General features: G+C 39.0%; 1 protein-coding gene across 14 annotated transcripts in view; it reads left to right on the top strand.

Moving 5' to 3' along the window:
• Positions 1-19,190, top strand: part of FGGY (FGGY carbohydrate kinase domain containing) — a 429,508-nt gene that overhangs the window by 299,017 nt on the left and 111,301 nt on the right. For all 14 annotated transcript variants that reach the window (XM_032297123.1, XM_032297121.1, XM_032297119.1 and 11 more), the window contains 2 exons: positions 968-1,029; positions 11,848-11,995. In XM_032297123.1, coding sequence (XP_032153014.1) covers positions 968-1,029; positions 11,848-11,995 — 210 coding nt within the window. The remainder of the gene's footprint in view (positions 1-967; positions 1,030-11,847; positions 11,996-19,190) is intronic.

The following is a 19,190-nucleotide window of genomic DNA, read 5'->3' as shown; positions in this document are numbered from 1 at the left end:
TCTTCTTTACAGCCCTAGCTCTCAGGAAACATGCTCAGAGGGCCTATCCCTGTGAAGCCAAAACAGCAAGTCTTTTCCTAGTTGGAATGAAACTAACTCTATCAGAATGGTTGTTTTTGCATCCTAGAAACTCAGGTAAACATTCAGAAAATACACAGATGAGGTTCAGGAATTCAAGCACAGTGCTGCTTGGGTGTGTTAGAGCAAGCAGAGTAACTGCATGAAGAAACATCTCTGTCCTGATACATATTTCATACTATTTTGTTTAGAGTCACCAAGTGGATTAAGGAATGAGATCCTAGACCTGGGATTTCAGATGAGAAGATGATTGTCTTCAGAGCTCAGACATTTCTGTCCTTGGAGAGCTGTATTTCCCATGTGACGATTTTTCAGTCAGAAGAGTTTCTCCTGACAGCTCTGGGCCATCTCACTTTTTGTTTTCCTTAACTAAGGGTTTCAAAAAATTTTTTTAAATGAGGGTTTTGTTAAAAACCCTCGACATAGTCTCTTTCATCCAGCTTCTCCATTAGTAAGACACAGTGAGTAATTTAAGGTTTGACATTGTCCAGGGATGACAGCCTGGATGATGTGATCCAGAAAAGGTTGGTGCTTTTAACACTCAGACCCCCCACCAGTTGACTTAAGTTACCCTTTCTTCCTTACTCCTCATTCTTGAGCCTGATGCTAACCTGCTTCTACCAGTTTAGCCTTGGGAATTTCATTTCCTTTTAATCTTCTCTCTAAACTTCCTTGTTTTATATATTTAAGAGGCTAGCACTAGCACTAGGTTAATCAAAGCTAAATTTATTTTAGCTGAGGCACACTTGCTACATTGTCATTTTAATGTTCTTAGATCCTGTGTGGACAAAGAGTTGAAAGAAACATACACTCATTTTAATGTAAATTTTTCTATCTTCTATGTAAATTAAAGAAGCTATAAAATTGACCCATCTCTCTTATTTTTCAGATAGACCACATGGTACAAGGCCATGCTGCTTTCCCAGAACTGCAAGCGAAGGCCACAGCCAGGTAACTGCTATCTCTGTTTACTCTAAAGCTTTCCTTCTGTGACTGTATTGAGAGCATTCACTTTGGGCTATTGGGTGATTTTCAGATCCTATGGACAATAAAGATGCCTGTTAGTGCTTAAAAGGTAGTCCTGTGGATGATCCAGAAGATATATGTATTAATTCTTTAAATGATGTAAAAGAACTTAGAGAACCTAGAGATTCCCCAAGAATATACCCAAGGCCTGTGGATAAGAAACTGATATAGAAGGAGGAGCATGGATTCTGGAATCAAAACTTCTTAGATTCACATCCCATCCTTACTCCTTAATAGATATAGGACCTTGAGCTAGTTACTTAACCTCTTTACACCTGTCTCTTCGTCTGTAAAACTGAAGATAATATCTGATACGGAGTGATTTCTAGAATATTTTGAAGAAAATCGAGTGCAAAAAGTATTTACAATGTAATTCCTTTCATGTAAAAAGAAAGAGGTAGGGAAATACATGTGTATCTATTCATTTTTGCAAAAGAAATACAGGAAGTTTAAACCAGAAACTAGTAAGATTGGTTACTTACAGGGTATGGTAGGAATGTGGTGGAAAGAATGTGGGAATGTGAACATGGTAGCAGGAAGAAATGACACTTCTCTGAGTATACATCTTTATATAACTATAACTCTTAGAATCATTGTGATGCTTCATGTCCTGATCGCTGGATAAATAGATGATAGATAGATAAATAGCCAGGATATATGTGTATGCTGGGGTGGGCAAAATGAAATACACACAGTAAAAACTGAACCTACTGTATTACAAAGGGGGTTGGGAAAAGAAAAGAACCTAAGTAAATCTGGGAAAGAATATTTTGACTGTATGCCATATTGCTAAAGAGAAAAATAGCCATCCATAAATATTATACTCTAATTGGTGAATTTGTTTTTCATAGGTGTCTGGGTTAGCTGTATTGACACCTCTTTAAGTGTATGCTACAACTGAGTGAAGAAATCAATATATTGTGGATAATGAGAGCCAGGTTCCTCACAAATGGGAAAAAGAGCAGGTTAGAATGAACCTTATGGTGTCAGTAGCAACTTATGATTATATATGTGTATAAACAGGTACACAGATGTATATAAATATAAGTAAATATAGATATATATATTCATGCATGAATAAACATGTATATGTTCCCTACCTCTCTGTGCTGAGATGGCCTGGAAGCAATGACACCTTAGTAGCAATGTGTATACCTAGCTCCCAGATACTGGATTCTAAATACCATTCTCCCATTTCTCCAGTAAAAGTAATCAGGACTTCTTAGAAAGTTGGCTAAGTCTAGGGTTGGGGCAGTAAAATTATGGTGCCAGAAAGAACTAAGTTACTCAACAAGGAATTGTCAAAGTACATTTGAACTAGCTTTAAGAATCTCTCAGTGGCCTACTCAGGATAAAATAACCAGTAATAGCATGAAATAAGTCTGTAAGTAAATAACTTCATAAGTAAATTACTGAAGAAGGAACTAAATGAGAAAGAAAGGACAGGCCTTCCTCTTCACTGTCAGAACAGTAGCTGTACAATTAATAAATGTAGAAGATCACGCCTGTAATCCCAGCACTTTGGGAGGCCGAGGCGGGCGGATCACAAGACCAAGAGATCGAGACCATCCTGGCCAACATGGTGAAACCTCGTCTCTACTAAAAATACAAAAATTAGCTGGGCGTGGTGGCATGTGCCAGTAGTCCCAGCTACTTGGAAGGCTGAGGCAGGAGAATTGCTTGAACCGGGGAGGCAGAGGTTGCAGTAAGCTGAGATGCGCCACTGCACTCCAGCCTGACGACAGAGCGAGACACCGTCTCAAAAATAAATAAATAAATGTAGAAGAAATAATGGAAATAGAAAATCATCATTAGGTAAACACTACAGAGATAAATGTTGCAGGCAAAAATCATCAATCGATGCTAAAATTACTGAGTAAAATTGGGAAGCAGGTTATTGTCATAATCCCAGAGGATTTCAGTGCAAGATTCTAATTAATATGAAGAGGAAAATAATAACTTCCAGTAGATAAATATGGCAGACAGCACCTTATCCAAGTGATGAAGGTTAGCAACACCAGCAATAACATGTAGTAAAATCATGTGTCTTCTTTTATGATGCATCAACGAGGACACAACATCATATCTGCCATGTTCTTGCCCAAACTGATTAAACTCAATGGAAATATGGGAAACATCAGACAAACCTAAATTGAGAGACATTCCACAAAGCTATTAGACAGTTTACTCCACAGGAAAATTAAGAAACTTAAATACTGAAGAACTGCTGTAGACTGGAGGAGACTTAGGGAAGTACTACAACTAGAAACAATATATAATAGTGGATTAGACTCTGGACCAGAAAAAAGACATTAGTGGAGGAGAACTGTTGAAATTCAAATAGAGATTAATAGTATTGTTGTTTATGTTAATTTACTAGGTGAAGAGTAAAAGGTAACTCTGTCTACTATTTTTGTAACTTTTGTGAAAATCTAAAATTATTTTGAAAGAAAAAGTTTAAAAAGTAATAAATTAATGAATTTCATGATAATAATGCTCCATTTTCAGGCTGTTTAAGTAAAGGAAGCTACTTTTTATAGAATTATCAGAGAAATCCATGTAGCTATCACAGGAGAAAAGAGAAATAGTCTGAGGTGGCCATTAGTAGACTCTGAAGCCAAATTGCCTTTGCCTCAGCTTTGCTCCTTATTCGCTGTGTGTTTCTGAGCTAGTTACTTAACCTCTATGCCTTAGTTCCTTACTGTAAAGGGAGTAATAGTAAATACTTCTTAAGGTTGTTGAGAAAATTAAATGAATTAGAATAGTGGCTGACACAGAGTGATAATTAAGCATCAAGCTGTAATAGGTGCTCCATTAAAAAATGGTAGTGATAAAAATGATTGTTGTAGTTAGTCTATTAGACATTTACATTCTAATGACTTACATTCTAATAGCGCCAACACACCTACACAGAGCAGAATAAATGCATACTCTACTAAAATATAAGTAGTGTGTCATCAGGGTGTGTAGAAAAGGAGGACTGATCTTGACAAGGAGTTTGAGAAAAGCATCATATGCATTCCCTTCTAGGAGTCTTTAGTTACGATGCCATTGCAATTAGTCATTAATTGCAATTACCATTGAGAGGGGTTATGCCACATAACCTTATCAACTAGCATATTAGTTGGCTTAGAGACCATATAACCAAGAACAGGGATTCCTAATTGCAGGTCATCATTTAACCTCTTGAAATTGTGCCCTGTTTTGTTGATTACATAATTCTGCATGCATTTCTGTGAAGGGGGCCATAATGTTCATTATTTTCTTAAAGGGATTAAGCATTTATAAATCACTAAGCCAAAGAACACAGCACTAGATTTTTAGTTCAGAGATCTGGATTCAAATCTCAGCTCCAACATGTATCATTCTGTGAAACCCATTTTCCTCATTATAATATAGAATAGTAGTGAAGAATCAGAGCGAGATACCTTTAAGGATTTATTTTGAGTTTAGAAGAGCTAATATATTTGACAGGAAACTTAGTTTACAGGGCTTTGTAAACTGAATTATGACAATGGTGATGACCACTACCACAACTACTACTGCTGTATTAGTCCATTCTCGTACTGCTGTGAAGAAATACCTGAGACTAGGTAATTTATAATGAAAAGAGGTTTAATTGACACACAGTTCTGTGGGCTTGGGAGGCCTCGGGAAACTTACAATCATGCTGGAAGGGGAAACAAACACATCCTTCTTCACATGGTGGCAGGTGAGAGAAGTGCTGAGCAAAAAAGGAAAAGCCCCTTATAAAACTGTCAGATCTCCCGAGAAGTCACTCACTATCACAAGAACAGCCTGAGGGCAACCACCCCCTTGATTCAATTACCTCCTTCCAGGTTCTCCCACAACACATGGGGATTATGGGAGCTACAATTCAAGATGAGATTTGGTTGGGGACACAGCCAAACCATATCAACTACAATTATTACTATTAATGATTATGAGAGGAGGAAGTTTTGGTGGTGGTTGTTCTGGGTTCAAGCAGCAGATGTCAGTCATTTATACCCTGCCTGCCTTCTTGTGGAAAGCATGGAAGAATAGCAAGGACAGGGACTGGGAATTAGAAGGCTTGGATTCTTGTACCAGTTCTGCCGTGAATGTCTCAATGACTCCTAGATTCCTCACCCATTAATTACAATAATACTACCCTTTAACTCTAACTCTTTTCCTCTAAACTTAATTAATTTTACATGCATTACTAGTATGAAAACAGGTTGCAGGAATGTCTATATGTGAACATTTTAGTGCTTAACACAGACTTAGTAAATAATTAGTTTTACAATGACATACTCAAAAACTCCAGAACTTTCTTCTATAGATGAACTTCATTTGAGTAGCTTCTGTTGCAAATCATAATAAAAAGAGGGAAGAATTTATGGATTAGCATGCAAACTCAGAGAAACAACAGTATAGGGTGGTTCAGAAACAGCAACTTACAGAATTCAGTCATGGAGTCAGAACTGAATTTAAATCCCACCTCTTTTTACATAACTTTATACTTCCAGCTACTTCCCTGTATTTCTCCATCTATTTAGAGTGAAGTTTCTCCAAAGCATTGCCTATACTCTTGGTCTCTACTTCCCTACTTTCTACTCCCTCCTTGCCCGCTCCAGTTTGAATTCTGTCACTGTCAGCCCCCTGAAACATTTCATATTAAGGTTATCAGTGACCTCTATTTTGCTAAGTCCATAGGATGTTTTTTATTTGTTTCTTGAGTTCTCAGCAGCATGGGACATCAGTGATAACTTTTTCCTCCTTTTAACATTATCTTTCCTTGGCTTTCTGGAATGTTGCCTTCTCTGTTTTCTTCCGGGATCTCCTATTCCTCCTTTCTAATCTGCTTTTCTTGAGTTTATAGTTCTTTTCTTGACCATTAACATTAATGTTTATCACAGATAGCTTCTCTCTTTGCCATCTCTTCCAAGGTGATCTCAACTATGTTCTTGACTTCATTTCTTTCTATATTTTGAGGACTCTTTTGCATCCAGCCCAGATACTTAATAGGTATTTAGTAAATGTTAGTCCCATTTCCTTCCACTTTTCTTTTATTGTCTTACAAAGGAAAGTGCATCTGTATCTCATTAGATCTGTGAGTACAATATTCTAAAACTATGGGACCCATTATACTTCAGATCTTAGAAAGAAATAGGCATAGCTGTAGTTAAAATGAAGTTAGCTGTTTGGAAGGGAGGGCAACTCCTTTTGAATCAAGAACGATGTATCTCTTTTGCTGTGACTTGAGGCTTTCTGAAAACAGCAATGAAGGTCACCTCTATCTCAGAGCTTAGGGTCAGCAAATCCTGTTTGAAACTGTGGAAACAAGTGCTGATAAACAGATTGAGTATTTTATACTCTTGATTTTACCATAATCCTCTTAGGCCCCATCTTTGAAGAGAAATGTTTTGTGAGCTTATAAATTAAGCAAACAAAAACTAGATGTGCCTGTACATGTAATTGGTAACCAAAGTTTCTCTTTATGTGGGGCCAGATATGCAGATATTTTACTCTTAGCAGAAATCACCTTACGTTGATCATAAACTTTAACTCTTTTCCTCCAAACTTGATTCTCTTATAGAACCTTAACTAACAGTTTCTCTGAATGAGGTTCTGGTAACAACAGGGTTTAGTGAGAAGCTGTTGGCATAATCCACAAGTGCCAGATTCAAGGTTGGCAGCAAAGCAAAAGTTAAAATCCAGGGTCTGTGGTTCATCTGTCTGATGAGTATCTTTTAAGCATCCATGATACATGAATGAACCAAGCAAACAAAGTCTTTGCTTTCATAAAAATATATACACACATATACACATATACATGTAGTACATACATGCAAATATGCATACTACATACTTTTTTTTTTTTTTGCCTTAGCATTAGGAAAGGGAAAGGCCCAAGGAATCCACCTTGCAACTATCTGCTATGTCTTTGTGGTGAAAGCTTAGTTTTCCCTTCAATTTAATTTGGTGACTGTTTTCTTTCAAATTTGAGGAAAGCCACTCTGTTGGAGAAGTCCCCGAGCCTTTCAGTTTTCCCCATGCTGAATGTGAGGTTTAAACTGGTTTTTCTTTGTAATACACTGTTTCTGAAGGCCAGAGGCATCAGCCAGTGTGGTACCATGGCCTCTCTCTCCTCCCAGGGCGCATGGGCTTTAGGCCACTCAGGTGCCAGAGGTGGTGGAAGACCCAGTCAGTTGTTCCTTGCATATATATACATATATACATATATAGCCAGCCATCGATAAATGCTCTAACGAAAATTAGAGATAAATAAGGAGATATAGAACATTGGTTTCAAAGCCCTTAAAATTGTCTTTGCTATGCCTATTTTTTTCTAAGACCTGAAGTATAATGGATCCCATAGTTTTAGAATAATGTGCTTGTGCATATTTTTTCCCCCTCAACCTTTCTTTTTTCCTTCTTTCCTGAATTCTTCTATTATTTCTTTGAGGACAGGAAAGAGTGCAGAAAGCCTGACTGGACATTCTTAGTTGAGTTGTCTTTGGACATCTAAGAGGAGGCACTTTTGACACTTGTAGTTGGATACTTAATGTGGAACATATAAGAGAGAAATAGACAGGAGAGCAGGTCATATATTTGAAAGTCCTCAGCACTAGATGGTAACTGCAGCCATGAGAAGAGGATAGGATCGTCCAAGGGGAAATATAAAGAGCAAGAAAATAGTCAAAGACAGTAGGTCTCTGGAAGACATCAGATGTTTAATGAACAAGTGAAGAAGGAGAACCAGCTAAAGAGGAGGGAGGAAAATCAAGAGAGTGTAGTGTTTCAGAAATGAGAACAAATGAGGAAGAAGTGGTCAAATGGTGTAAAATGCAGAAAATGGTTCATGGGCACTAACAACAAAGAGGATATTATTCCTTATGGTGGGACCAGTTTCAGTAGAATGGGAGAGGCAGAATGCACAGTGTATTGGGTTAAGAAGTAAAGAACTAGAGACAGACAGTATGGAAACTTCTTTTCTAAGACTTTCTCTTACTGCTAGAAAGGGCACAAGTATATTTTGTTATGCCATGTATTCTGATTTTTTGGTTTAATAGTATGGCCACCATACTCTGGGCAGCCTGTGAACCCAATGAATTAGGTGATTTATGAAGAGGGGGAGGACATGAGAGATTTCAGGGATGCTGTCTGCATTTAAGATTATAAGAATAAAGTCGGAAAAAAATGTTCCTTGATTCTTTAAAAACTGGAAATGAGTTTCTTATGATGGCAAAGAAGAGGAAACTATTTATTGATAACCTGTCATTTTATAGTGCTCAGGGCTCTATGTTTCATCTTCATAGCAGTCTTTGGATAGAGAGTATTAGCCCCAATAGCAAAAAAACAAATAGGATCAGAGAGGGTTTGCCTACCTGATCATCTAGCTGGTACGCGGTGAAGTCACTTTATGATTATTGAAACTATATTTTCTTCGTAATACCCGATGGGATGTGGCCAGCAAAAACGTCTCCCTCTGAGACAGGATATATCAGCCTGAGGTTCATGAGAGAGAGGGAGAGTAATTCATTTGGGATCACAATTCATGTGTGATTACCTAGCTAGAAGAGGGCAGGCTGCCATTTGAGAAGGAATTGATAAAACACGCAAAATGAAACAAAGTCACAACCAAAAAAGGCATCATACAAGGTTAAAATTATGTGAATAATGACGTGCATTAGTTAGTTTAATGTCTTCCAAGTGCATTTCATTTTGAATGATATATTCAGATAGCACACATGGTAAGGTATAATTGAAAAAACATGTAGGGGAATGGCTGCATTCAAAGAATAAACATACAGCTGCAAGGAGGTTAGGAGTCAAAGGGGTAAGCATATGCCCCATCCCCCAGAGATCTCATTAGTGCATGAGTGGCCATATATGTAGAGGCTAAATGAATCTCACTGTTTGCAAAGACCTGAAGTAAATGGGACAATGACAAATCAATAGTAATTAGGCCTATAGATTCTTATTGACCCAGATGTCTGAAACCAAATGCCCTGCTCACAGATGCCTTGAGAGGCAGAATGAAAAGATTTATAGACATGTGCTTCCTTAAAAAAAATCCCTTTACTTTAAGAGCAGTGTCTATTCTGAAGTGGAAAGTTGTAAGAATTAGTGCAGACTCTTAACTTCTGGCTAGAAAAGATGTTTCTCGTGGCTTGCCTTATGAATGTGATTCCTGCTGGACCAGGAGCAGAGAGAGCAAAGGGCTGGAAAGATGGGAGAGTATCACATTCATGTTCCCTGATGTCCTGGCTCTGCCTTGTATGGAGGCTTCAGAAGTTCCTTTCCTGAAGCCATAATACAATCATTCTAAAACAGGGTTTTAACTTTTTGGGTCCTTGATAAACAACTTCTGACCTAAGATACAGAGAGCTCATGGCTTCAGAATCACAAGGAGAAAGGTTTTTTTTTTTTTTTTTTTTTTTTTGAGGCGGGGTTTCGCTCTTGTTACCCAGGCTGGAGTGCAATGGCGCGATCTCGGCTCACCGCAACCTCCGCCTCCTGGGTTCAGGCAATTCTCCTGCCTCAGCCTCCCGAGTAGCTGGGATTACAGGCATGTGCCACCATGCCCAGCTAATTTTTTGTATTTTTAGTAGAGATGGGGTTTCACCATGTTGACCAGGATGGTCTCGATCTCTTGGCCTCGTGATCCACCCGCCTCGGCCTCCCAAAGTGCTGGGATTACAGGCTTGAGCCACCGCGCCCGGCCAAGGAGAAAGGTTTAAATCTGGACTCAGACATGTCTCTTCACCCCTTCAAGCATCTCCCCTGTAAAGAGATGTTAGTGATACCTCCCCCACTGGGCAGTGCTGGAAGGTCTGGTGTATGCTTAGGGAATGGCATCTGTGGTTGTTAAGCCTTTTCCCAGTAATATCTTATTCCTCCTAATATGGTCTAAGGAAGAAAATTTTTGCAGATAAGAATGAGCTATTACAGCAAGAAGCAAATAAACTGCTAGTAGGTAGGGCGATACGTCTGCCCTCACCGCCACCCTAGCACACATCACATGCACTCACACATACACATATACATGTATTCACATTTACACACTTATGCTCACACAGAGCACCTTTGCTTTTTGGTATTTTTATACTGAATATTCACATAAAATTTTTAGTAAAAGAGTTCTACTGATAAAGGGGAAATAAAGAGAGTTTAAAAATTACTGCTCTACTCATTTGCTTGTTTCCTTACACCAAGTTTAGAAAACTTTTGGCAACTTCATGGGATCCATGGGGACACTCTCCTGATCACAAACTAGAACTAGAAATCGCTGAGCCTTCCTTCTAAAACACTTTTAAAATGCAAAACATAAATAATGCCTTAGGTATCTTAGATAACCTCCTTCGGACATCGATTTCCTATACTTTTTTTTTTTTTCTGCCATTATACAAGCCATGTTTTTAACCTTTAAAGAGACTTCCAAGGGCCCCAGGGGGAAGTAGCACAGAGCCCAACTGCTGGAATACCCACTTTCTTTTGAAATCATTCATTCAGAACTTTTAGAAGGGCAGCACCTTTTAAGAGGGGAAGGCTGACTAGCTTTAATCTTTGGGCCGTGTGGTGTGATTTAACCCAGCAAGGTAGGTGTTATTAAACTATTTTATGAATGGGAAAATTGGAGGTCAGAGAGGTTAAGTCACTGGCCCATGTTACTGAGTTAAGACAGGTAGTATCAAGATCTGAACCGAGCAGAGCTCTCAAACTCGTCATCTTCACTCCACCTCTTTTCACCTGAACATGTGAAGAATGAGGGAGTTGGTCTAACTCCCTCATTTTACGCATGAAGAAACCAAGACTTAAAAAGAAGAAAAAGGCCAGGTGTGGTGGCTCATGTCTGTAATCCTAGCACTTTGGGAGGCCAAGGTGGGTGGATCACCTGAGGTCAGGAGTTCAAGACCAGCCTGGCCAACATGGTGAAACCCCATCTCTACTAAAAATACAAAAAATCAGCCAGGCAGGGAGGCTGAAGCAGGAGAATCGCTTGAATCCGGGAGGCAGGGGGTTCATGGAACCAAGATAGTGCCATTGCACTCCTGCCTGGGCAACAAGAGTGAAACTCATCTCCAAAAAAAAAAAAAAAAAAAAAAAAAAAGAAGAGAGAGAGAGAGTGAGAAAAGAGGGAAAAACATACACAATGTCAATGTCATCTGGTAGGTTTAGGTTGGAAATCAGTTCTCTGATTCTGATCCTAACTGTATTCATAATATTCAGTCACTTTCCTTAGCAAAATCCTATTCTCAGTCTGGAAACTTATATTTCTCTTCATTTATCAACTCATCATTATTATTACAATTAGGAATACTGATTTTAATAAATTATTGACATATGTACAGTATTGTACAGTTTACAAAATACTGTGCCTTCATGTACATAATCTTCTTTGATCTTCACAATAACCCTATGAGGTAAGCTGGACAGGCATTATGATATCTGTTTTTACAGTTGAAAAGAGGGTGGTTCAGAAAGTTTGAATAACATTCTCATGGCCGTACACCCACTAAGAGTAAAGCCATTCCTGGATCCAGTCTTCTGACTCCAAACCTTTGTGCTAGGACGTGGCACTTTTTTTGGTGATAGTATAGTGTGATTTAGAGTACAGTTTGCTAGTTTCTCTGAAGCTTTTAGAAGCTTGCTTACTTTCCTGGATCTGATATGGAAGTACAAATGGTTTCTTTCTATAGGATGATTCGCTCCCTGACCCTACCCCCCTTTTAAAAATAAAACTCACTTCTCTTCCAGATGCCAGAGTGTATATGCATATTTGAACAGTCACCTGGATCTGATTAAGAAGGCTCAGCCTGTGGGTTTCCTTACTGTTGATTTACATGTTTGGCCAGATTTCCATGGCAACCGGTCTCCCTTAGCAGATCTGACACTAAAGGGCATGGTAAGTAACAGCTAGTGCGTGCACGTGGGTGAAGGCAGGCCAAAGGGCTACAAAGTTTGGAAGAAGCAAAGTGAGGAAAAAGGAAAAGGAGAAAAATAAAACAGGCCAACAGTCCACTGGGTTTGTGCAGATGCATTGCTGTTGTGAAGGCGGTTGCTCTCCCTGGGATGAGCTGCTGAAAGTTCTCATTGTTTCTGAGCCAACCTTGAAAGCATTAAAAGCGGCATTTCCTATGTTCAGCTACTGCTGCCTCTTTGTCCTGTAGAGTGGCTAAAAGTCACGCCTATGTAATTTTGGCATTTACATCGGTTTGTCAAGTCATGTTTTCCAACTGCTACTTTAGGTTGCCCAGTAAATCAGTGGTAAATATTACCACCCATGGTCTTGCTGGCCACAGTCATACATCTGCCTAGGCTCTGAGTCAGGGCTGGTCAGAGTCTACACTAATATAGTTAGGATTTCAGATTAAACTTTGTTATAAGTAAGTATAATTTGTAACTTTTGTTGGAGAATAAATCCTGCTCTTAGTGGCCTTTGGAATCACTTCCTCTGTGGATATTCTAGGCCCTGCTAGAGGAGCCAGATGAACTTGGTGGGAGAACTCTCAACCACCATAGTTGAGATATAAAATAATGACATCTTTAATACCAGGAGAATCATGTTTGAGGTGTGATGAAGCAGGTTAAAGCTAGAGGAGGGGCCAGCTGAGGCCACAAATAAGAAAATAAGCCATGAATGCAGGAACCAGGAAAATGTCATAAAGCTGAGAAGGTGTGAGGTATGTTAAGGCAGAGAGTTCGGAACAGAGGCTGTAAACAAGGCAAGGCTTATGCAAAGGCAGCTGCGTAACAGTGAAGCAGGCCTGAAGGAGTCAAGAATTTAAGACTCAAAGTACTACAATTTTGTGGTTAGTTTTATTGAGATTATTTGAAATATTTTTATGATGCCAACAGGTAGACCTGAACTTTACTTTTATTACCTATGGACATAATCAACATTTTTTACTAAAAGGGAGTCATGGTGAAAAGAATAGAACATTAGACATGGCAAAGGTTGTGTTGATCTGGAGTCCATGAAGCATGCCTTAACAACAATTCTGAGCTTGGTGTCCTTGTTTATAGAGGCAGAAGAGGAATGTCCAGAGAGGGCCATGTGGAAACAGGCCACAGCTAGAAAGCCATGCTTTCACATAACCAATTCTGTGTGTAAGCAGAGGGTAGGGGAAGAACACATTTCATATGGGTACAGAAATAAGTGTCTTAATCAGAAACAAATATCTGAAGCCAAATACAGTTAGATACTTAAAATGTTGAAGAAGCTTGACAGTGTTTTAAATGACCCCGAAACAAAGCAGTGTTGCACAGTAAAATGGTCATTGCTCTGGAGGTCCTTTGTTGCTTTAGATAAAACTGACCCGGGGCCTTCCCTAGCCAACATCTGTCATATCCAACTTCAATACCCAGCATGTCAGGCTTCGTGTCTCCTAGTAGGTTTTATCCATTTCTTAAAACCAATCCTGACATTCAAGACCTAAGAATTATCATCAGAAGCTATTCTAGTAAAATTGACTCAAATGCAGAATGTAATTCCAAAGAAATCAATGGAGTGATTTGAAGAATTCTCATATCATAAGGAAGTGTGTACACACCAAAAGGAACTTCTTACATGGGGACGTGTGCCCAGTTGTATCTAAAAATCCTAGGTATTTTTACTTTGTTCAAAAGTTGTATGTTTGTTCACATACCTCATATATCACTTGATATTTCTTGGCAATGATTTCCCTATATAACTGTCTTTGGGTTAGGCTACAATGGAATAGCTATCACTCCATGAACTTGCATCACAACACTGGGAAGAGGAGATGACCTAAATAAGATGGAAGGAAGGCAATTCTGACCTAGATACTTCACTCCAAATCTCCTTCCTTCAGTTCAGTTTTAGAAAACATCAAAATAATCACCCTGAAATTCTTCTATTATCATGTTGTATCCTTTTGCTGGGACCTACAATGAAGCTTATCTCCAGCACTCACTCAGCAAATACTAGTTGGGTCCCTATTGTGTGCCAAGCACTGCTGTAGATATAAGTGAGGTACAACAATACCTACCTTTATGCAGCATGTTTAAGGTTGGGGGTGGGGGACTGCTTGATAAAATGTTAATAGCAACTGGAATTGCGGGATAATTCCCATAAAGCAAGATCTATACACAATTTCTTCTTTTGGCTAGTAAAACATTTCCCTGGACACATAGTGAGTGCTGAGTATGTACTTATTTATAATTTATAGGCAACATGGAGATAATAAAGAGGTTATTTGTTGCTTTAGATAAAACAAACATATGAAGAATTTACTATACCTAATGAATTAAATGGCAACTTTAATCTTTACTATCCATACTTTAATCTTGCTATCCATTAATACCAATATTAATATCCAAGTAAACTAAGATAAGCTCCTATTGAATCATAATTATGAGAATGTTTGTTCATCAAACAAATACAGGCTCCGTTACAGTTGGTGGGCAGTATAAGAGTGACTAGACACAATCCCAGCCCTCAGGAATACCACCATCTTTGAGAGGTAGACAGAATATATAAACAGGGAATGGAAAGGTGATTTTAAGCTCCAGATGCCCTTCTCCACCCAAGGCTCTCCAGACACATGGAAGACAATTTCCCAACCTGGTCCCAGCAGTCAGGAAAGGCTCCATACAGGAAGTAATATTGACAATGAGTGAAGCTGGGAGGGGTTTGAAGCTAAGGGAATCATAGTATGTACAGTATTCTAGAGGCAAGAGAGCATGGCATGTGAATGTCTACAATTTTGGCTCCTTGTGCCATTGTCTAATCAATGGTAGATTGCCTTTAGCATTTTATCTTAATAATAAAAAAGAAAATGTTTTCTTGGAAAACCGCTGAATATCCGTTTACTCCTGCTTCGGCAGCGTTGGATTCTCCTACTTCTCCGCTCTCCGCTCAGGTGACACTTTTCTTGCTTTGTTAAACATTTACCCATTCACTGTGGTTTTTTTTTTTTTTGAATACCTGCTATGTACAGGCCTGTGCTAAGCCCAGGTAATACAAAGAAAAAAGAAAAGTATCTGTCCTAAGTTCACATAAAAGTAGGGGAGGTAATTATTGTACGTGTGTATATATGTGTGTATATATAATCATTTTACAATGTGATCTCTGTAATAATCAGCGCAAGCGGAAGGAGATGCTCAGTAAGTTTCTGACTTTGGAATTGTTTTTATATGGAATTGGGCTAGCAAGCCCTGATACAGCCTTTTTCTGCTTCACTTGAAAATATTTTTTAAAATGCAAAAAAGTCATGAACTCATGCAGGCTTTAGGAATTAGGATGATGTTCAACAGGAAAACTAGAATTGATATTCCCAAAGAAAATCGGGGAGGATTTTCTGGTATCTAAATAAAGAATGCAACTTGTTTGATAACATAATATATGACATAAGAACAAAGTTAATGTGTGACCCACCATGGAAAGAGTTTGGACCTGCCACCTTCTGCTCCCTAGCATAAAAGCACAGGTTCTTTTAAACCTAAAAACAACGCAGCTATCCCTCTACTTTACTGCTGACGGTTGGGTTGGGTTTTTTGTTTTGTTTTTGGAAAGCAGTCAGTGAGTTTAAATTCCTGGATCCCCCTGACGACCCTTTTCCCAAAAAACTGCCAGCCCAAGAATCCACCCAAGCAGGAAGTGTGAATTAGGAGGATGGTGATGGCTTGCATTCTAAGGATCTGTTACTGGGGCCACATAGGAAAAGCCTTCGTAGTTCTGTAAACTTGGGAGGCAGGGTGTAGTTCGTAGTACTAGTTCTAGGCTTGGAAAGCCAGGCACTGCTGATCTACCTCAGTCCAACAAAGCTGCAGAAAACAAAAACTGCTATACTCTGGGAATTGGCATTTAGCTATAGATCTGAAGAGCAAATTCAAGTATGCAGTGAGTAGAGAATAAGAGCAAATCATGTGTACTGTATGCTTGGAAATACTGAACATGTATACCTGTCTAGTTAGAATAAATGTTAAAAATTGTAGTCCATGGGAAAACCATTACATACAAAGGAAAGGAAATACCATTGTGAACACTTAAAGGAAAGCCCTCTTGAAAACTATTAACTACTGAAACCAAATGAAAATGTTAGAGAATTTTGTAGTATATTCAATAGAATCTTTTTAATTTTTTTCTTCAAAAACAGGATCTTGCTCTCTGTCACTCAGGCTGGAATGCAGTGGTGCAGTGGCCTAATTGTAGCCCACTGTAACCTTGAACTTCTTAGCTCAAGCTGTCCTTCCACCTTAGCCTCCCACGTAGCTAAGACTATACAAGCACATGTCACCATGCCCAGCTAATTAAAAAAAAAATTTGTAGAGATGGGGTCCCATTGTGTTGCTAAGGCTGGTCTCAAACTCCTGGCCTCAAGCAGTCTTCCCACTTTGGTCTCCCAAAGTGTTGAGATTATAAGCATGAACCATTGTTCCTAGCCAGAATTTTTGTTTAAAGGCATATCTCTATGAAATAGGCCAGAAACTTATTAGGAAAGAATGATTAAGATGAAAGAACCAGGGAATGAGAAGAAAGGGGAAATGGCAAAGACCACAAGACAACTAAAAATTCAATCAAGGAATTAAAACCTACATTGAAAGCAATAGGGAGTATAATTTTCACTGAAGAAAATATGATCAGAGCTGTTATAAGACATAACATATGTTTTAAATTTACTCTATAGGAAAAACATTTTGAGGCCAAGAGCTATGGCTTATTTAGTTTTTTAAATCTCAACAGTTCTTAAGTCAGAAGCTGGCACCAAATAATTGCCTTATGGTCAAACAGTTATTTCAATCACTGTTCGCCAAATGAGGAATGAACAGTGACCTGTCCAAGGTCACAAAGCCAAGAAGTGGCAGAACTTGCCTTTTAGGATGCACACACCATCCTTTTAGAATGCAAACTCTGGACTTTGCAAAACGCACAGAGGACTATTAAGAAAAGGAGTTTCCATTATAGATGGTTTCATAGTAAACCACATTCCTTAAGCTAGTCCTTGCCCCTCTGTTCTTCTGACCACCAACCTTGTGACTTATCCTTCCACTTTTACTTTAACCATGGTATTTGGATTTAAACTCTGACCGTGTCTCTTCTTGGTAAGATACTAGTTTCCTTCCCACCCTCACTGACTTAGATTTCAAAAATAATAGCCACTCGTGGTTTGACCTGGTTCTAATGTCTTCCACTCCAGGTACGTATCTTCATAAGTAGGAACAGGACATAACCCAGGAATCTCTTCCTTATGCTTGATAATATCATTTGATTTTTGTCCTGTCATGTGACTAGCTGTTTCATTTTTCTTTTGGTGATACAATATCAACCTAAAGCACTGGACTAAAGAGAGGTGGAGGAGGTGGGGGATGAGCAGCCTAACAGCATGGCTGGACTAAATACCCCATTACATAAATATTTCTCCTTTCCACTTAATAAATGAAGCACAGAAAGTTGAGGGCTGCCCATTTGATTATTTAAAAGAAACAGAAACTTAGGTAATAACAGTCTCAAAACAATAAACGCTGGTGATTTTAGGTTCATTAAAAACAAGACAACCCCCCTCCCTCAAATGCTTACTTTTAAAGATAGAAAATTACATGGTCTCACATAAAGATAGATGAAGATACTCACCATCAGGAATAGTTACATGTTTAAGGGATTTTTATGTGTGGTTGTTTTTATTTTAAATGTTTTGTTGGATGGTTTTTGCCACTGAAAGCAGTAAAGAGAACCCAGGTTTTGAAATTAGACTTAGGTTTGAACATGTCTTGAAGCTATACCAGTGTATGACCTTTCACAGATTAGCTCTGTGCAGCTGATCTGCCCATGAGGAGGCAGGAGTGGCCCAGGCTTCTTTGCAGGGTCGCTGTCAGTGCCAGATGGCAGGGGCTGGCACGATGGACAGACGGCACAGCAATGTCCTTGAATTGGCAGCTCCTGCTTGGTGGCCTTTACTTGCATGTTTACAAGATGGCCAGCAGGATTCTGTGTGGCTTTTGAACCCAGAACAGCCAGCTGTAGGCCTCCCACCTTAGCCCCAGAACTGACTAGACTCACCAGTCCAAACAGCCAGCCAGAGAAGCCCACCAGTCCCGTGGTCCTCACAGAAAGCAGTTTCATACAGCTCTGGAGGGTGATCTTCTTTGTTCAAGTCCTTGGCCTTCAGTTTCCTCGTCGATAACAACAGAAAACTCAAATTTGATGTACCTATGGAATAGCTAGCATTGTAGGAATTTTGGAAGAGTCCTTGACTTCTTGTATATATGAGCAGTTTCTATTCAGAAAAAATTGGCATGGCCTTTGTTTTGTGGTGTTTGAGATTTTTAAAAAATTATTTTCCTGAAATAACTACTCAACCACTCAACAAAGCAAATGACCTTGGAGACATATCAGTCCCTGAAAACACACCTAATGCACCATATTCACCATTGGTTGAAACATGTTTTCTCTGCTTCAGATTAGTAGTACTACCCAGAACAAAAAGTGATTTTTTGCTTCTTTGAAGAGCTGTGACTTCTAACATCAGAGAATATGCTGTTTAAACTGCTGGAGAGGTTGAGTGCTGCTCAAACAACTCTTCAAAGCAAGCACAAAGAAAGTGTGTACGTGGAAAACTGGGAGGGAGTCAGAGAGGAAACACTGGGAGATCTTAGCCAGTTCCCAAGGGACCGAATCTCAGTTAGAGGTAGGCATCGCTAAACAGATCCAGATGTGGAAGGAGTCAGCAACTCAGGGTATCTGCAAGAGCTCAATAGAGAGCAGAGGTTGCACCCCTGTGACTTTTCTGATAGGGAGATGGATGATAGACCTGGAAGCTCATGAGCTAATTGAAGTAGCTTTCAAGTGATGTATTTATAAGCTTTAGAAACACATGGACTCTTTGATAGGATTTTGTGGCTGTTTTGCTGTTATTTAACACTGATTTATTCAAGGGTTTTTTTTTTTTTTTGCATTTGAAATAATTTTAGATTTTCAGAAAAGTTGCAAAGCATGTAAAGAGAATTCCCATACACTTCCTCATTCAGTTTTCCCGGTTGTTTACACTTAAATTTCCATGATACACTTTTCAAGACTAAGAATTCAACATCAGCACAATGCTATGAACCAAACTCCAAACTTTATTTCACCAGTTTTT

Source organism: Sapajus apella, unplaced genomic scaffold (genome assembly GCF_009761245.1).
Source record: "Sapajus apella isolate SASKATOON/1434 unplaced genomic scaffold, GSC_monkey_1.0 scaffold36, whole genome shotgun sequence".
In the NCBI taxonomy this organism is placed as follows: Eukaryota; Metazoa; Chordata; class Mammalia; order Primates; family Cebidae; genus Sapajus; species Sapajus apella.
This window is presented reverse-complemented; position numbering and strand designations above follow the sequence as displayed.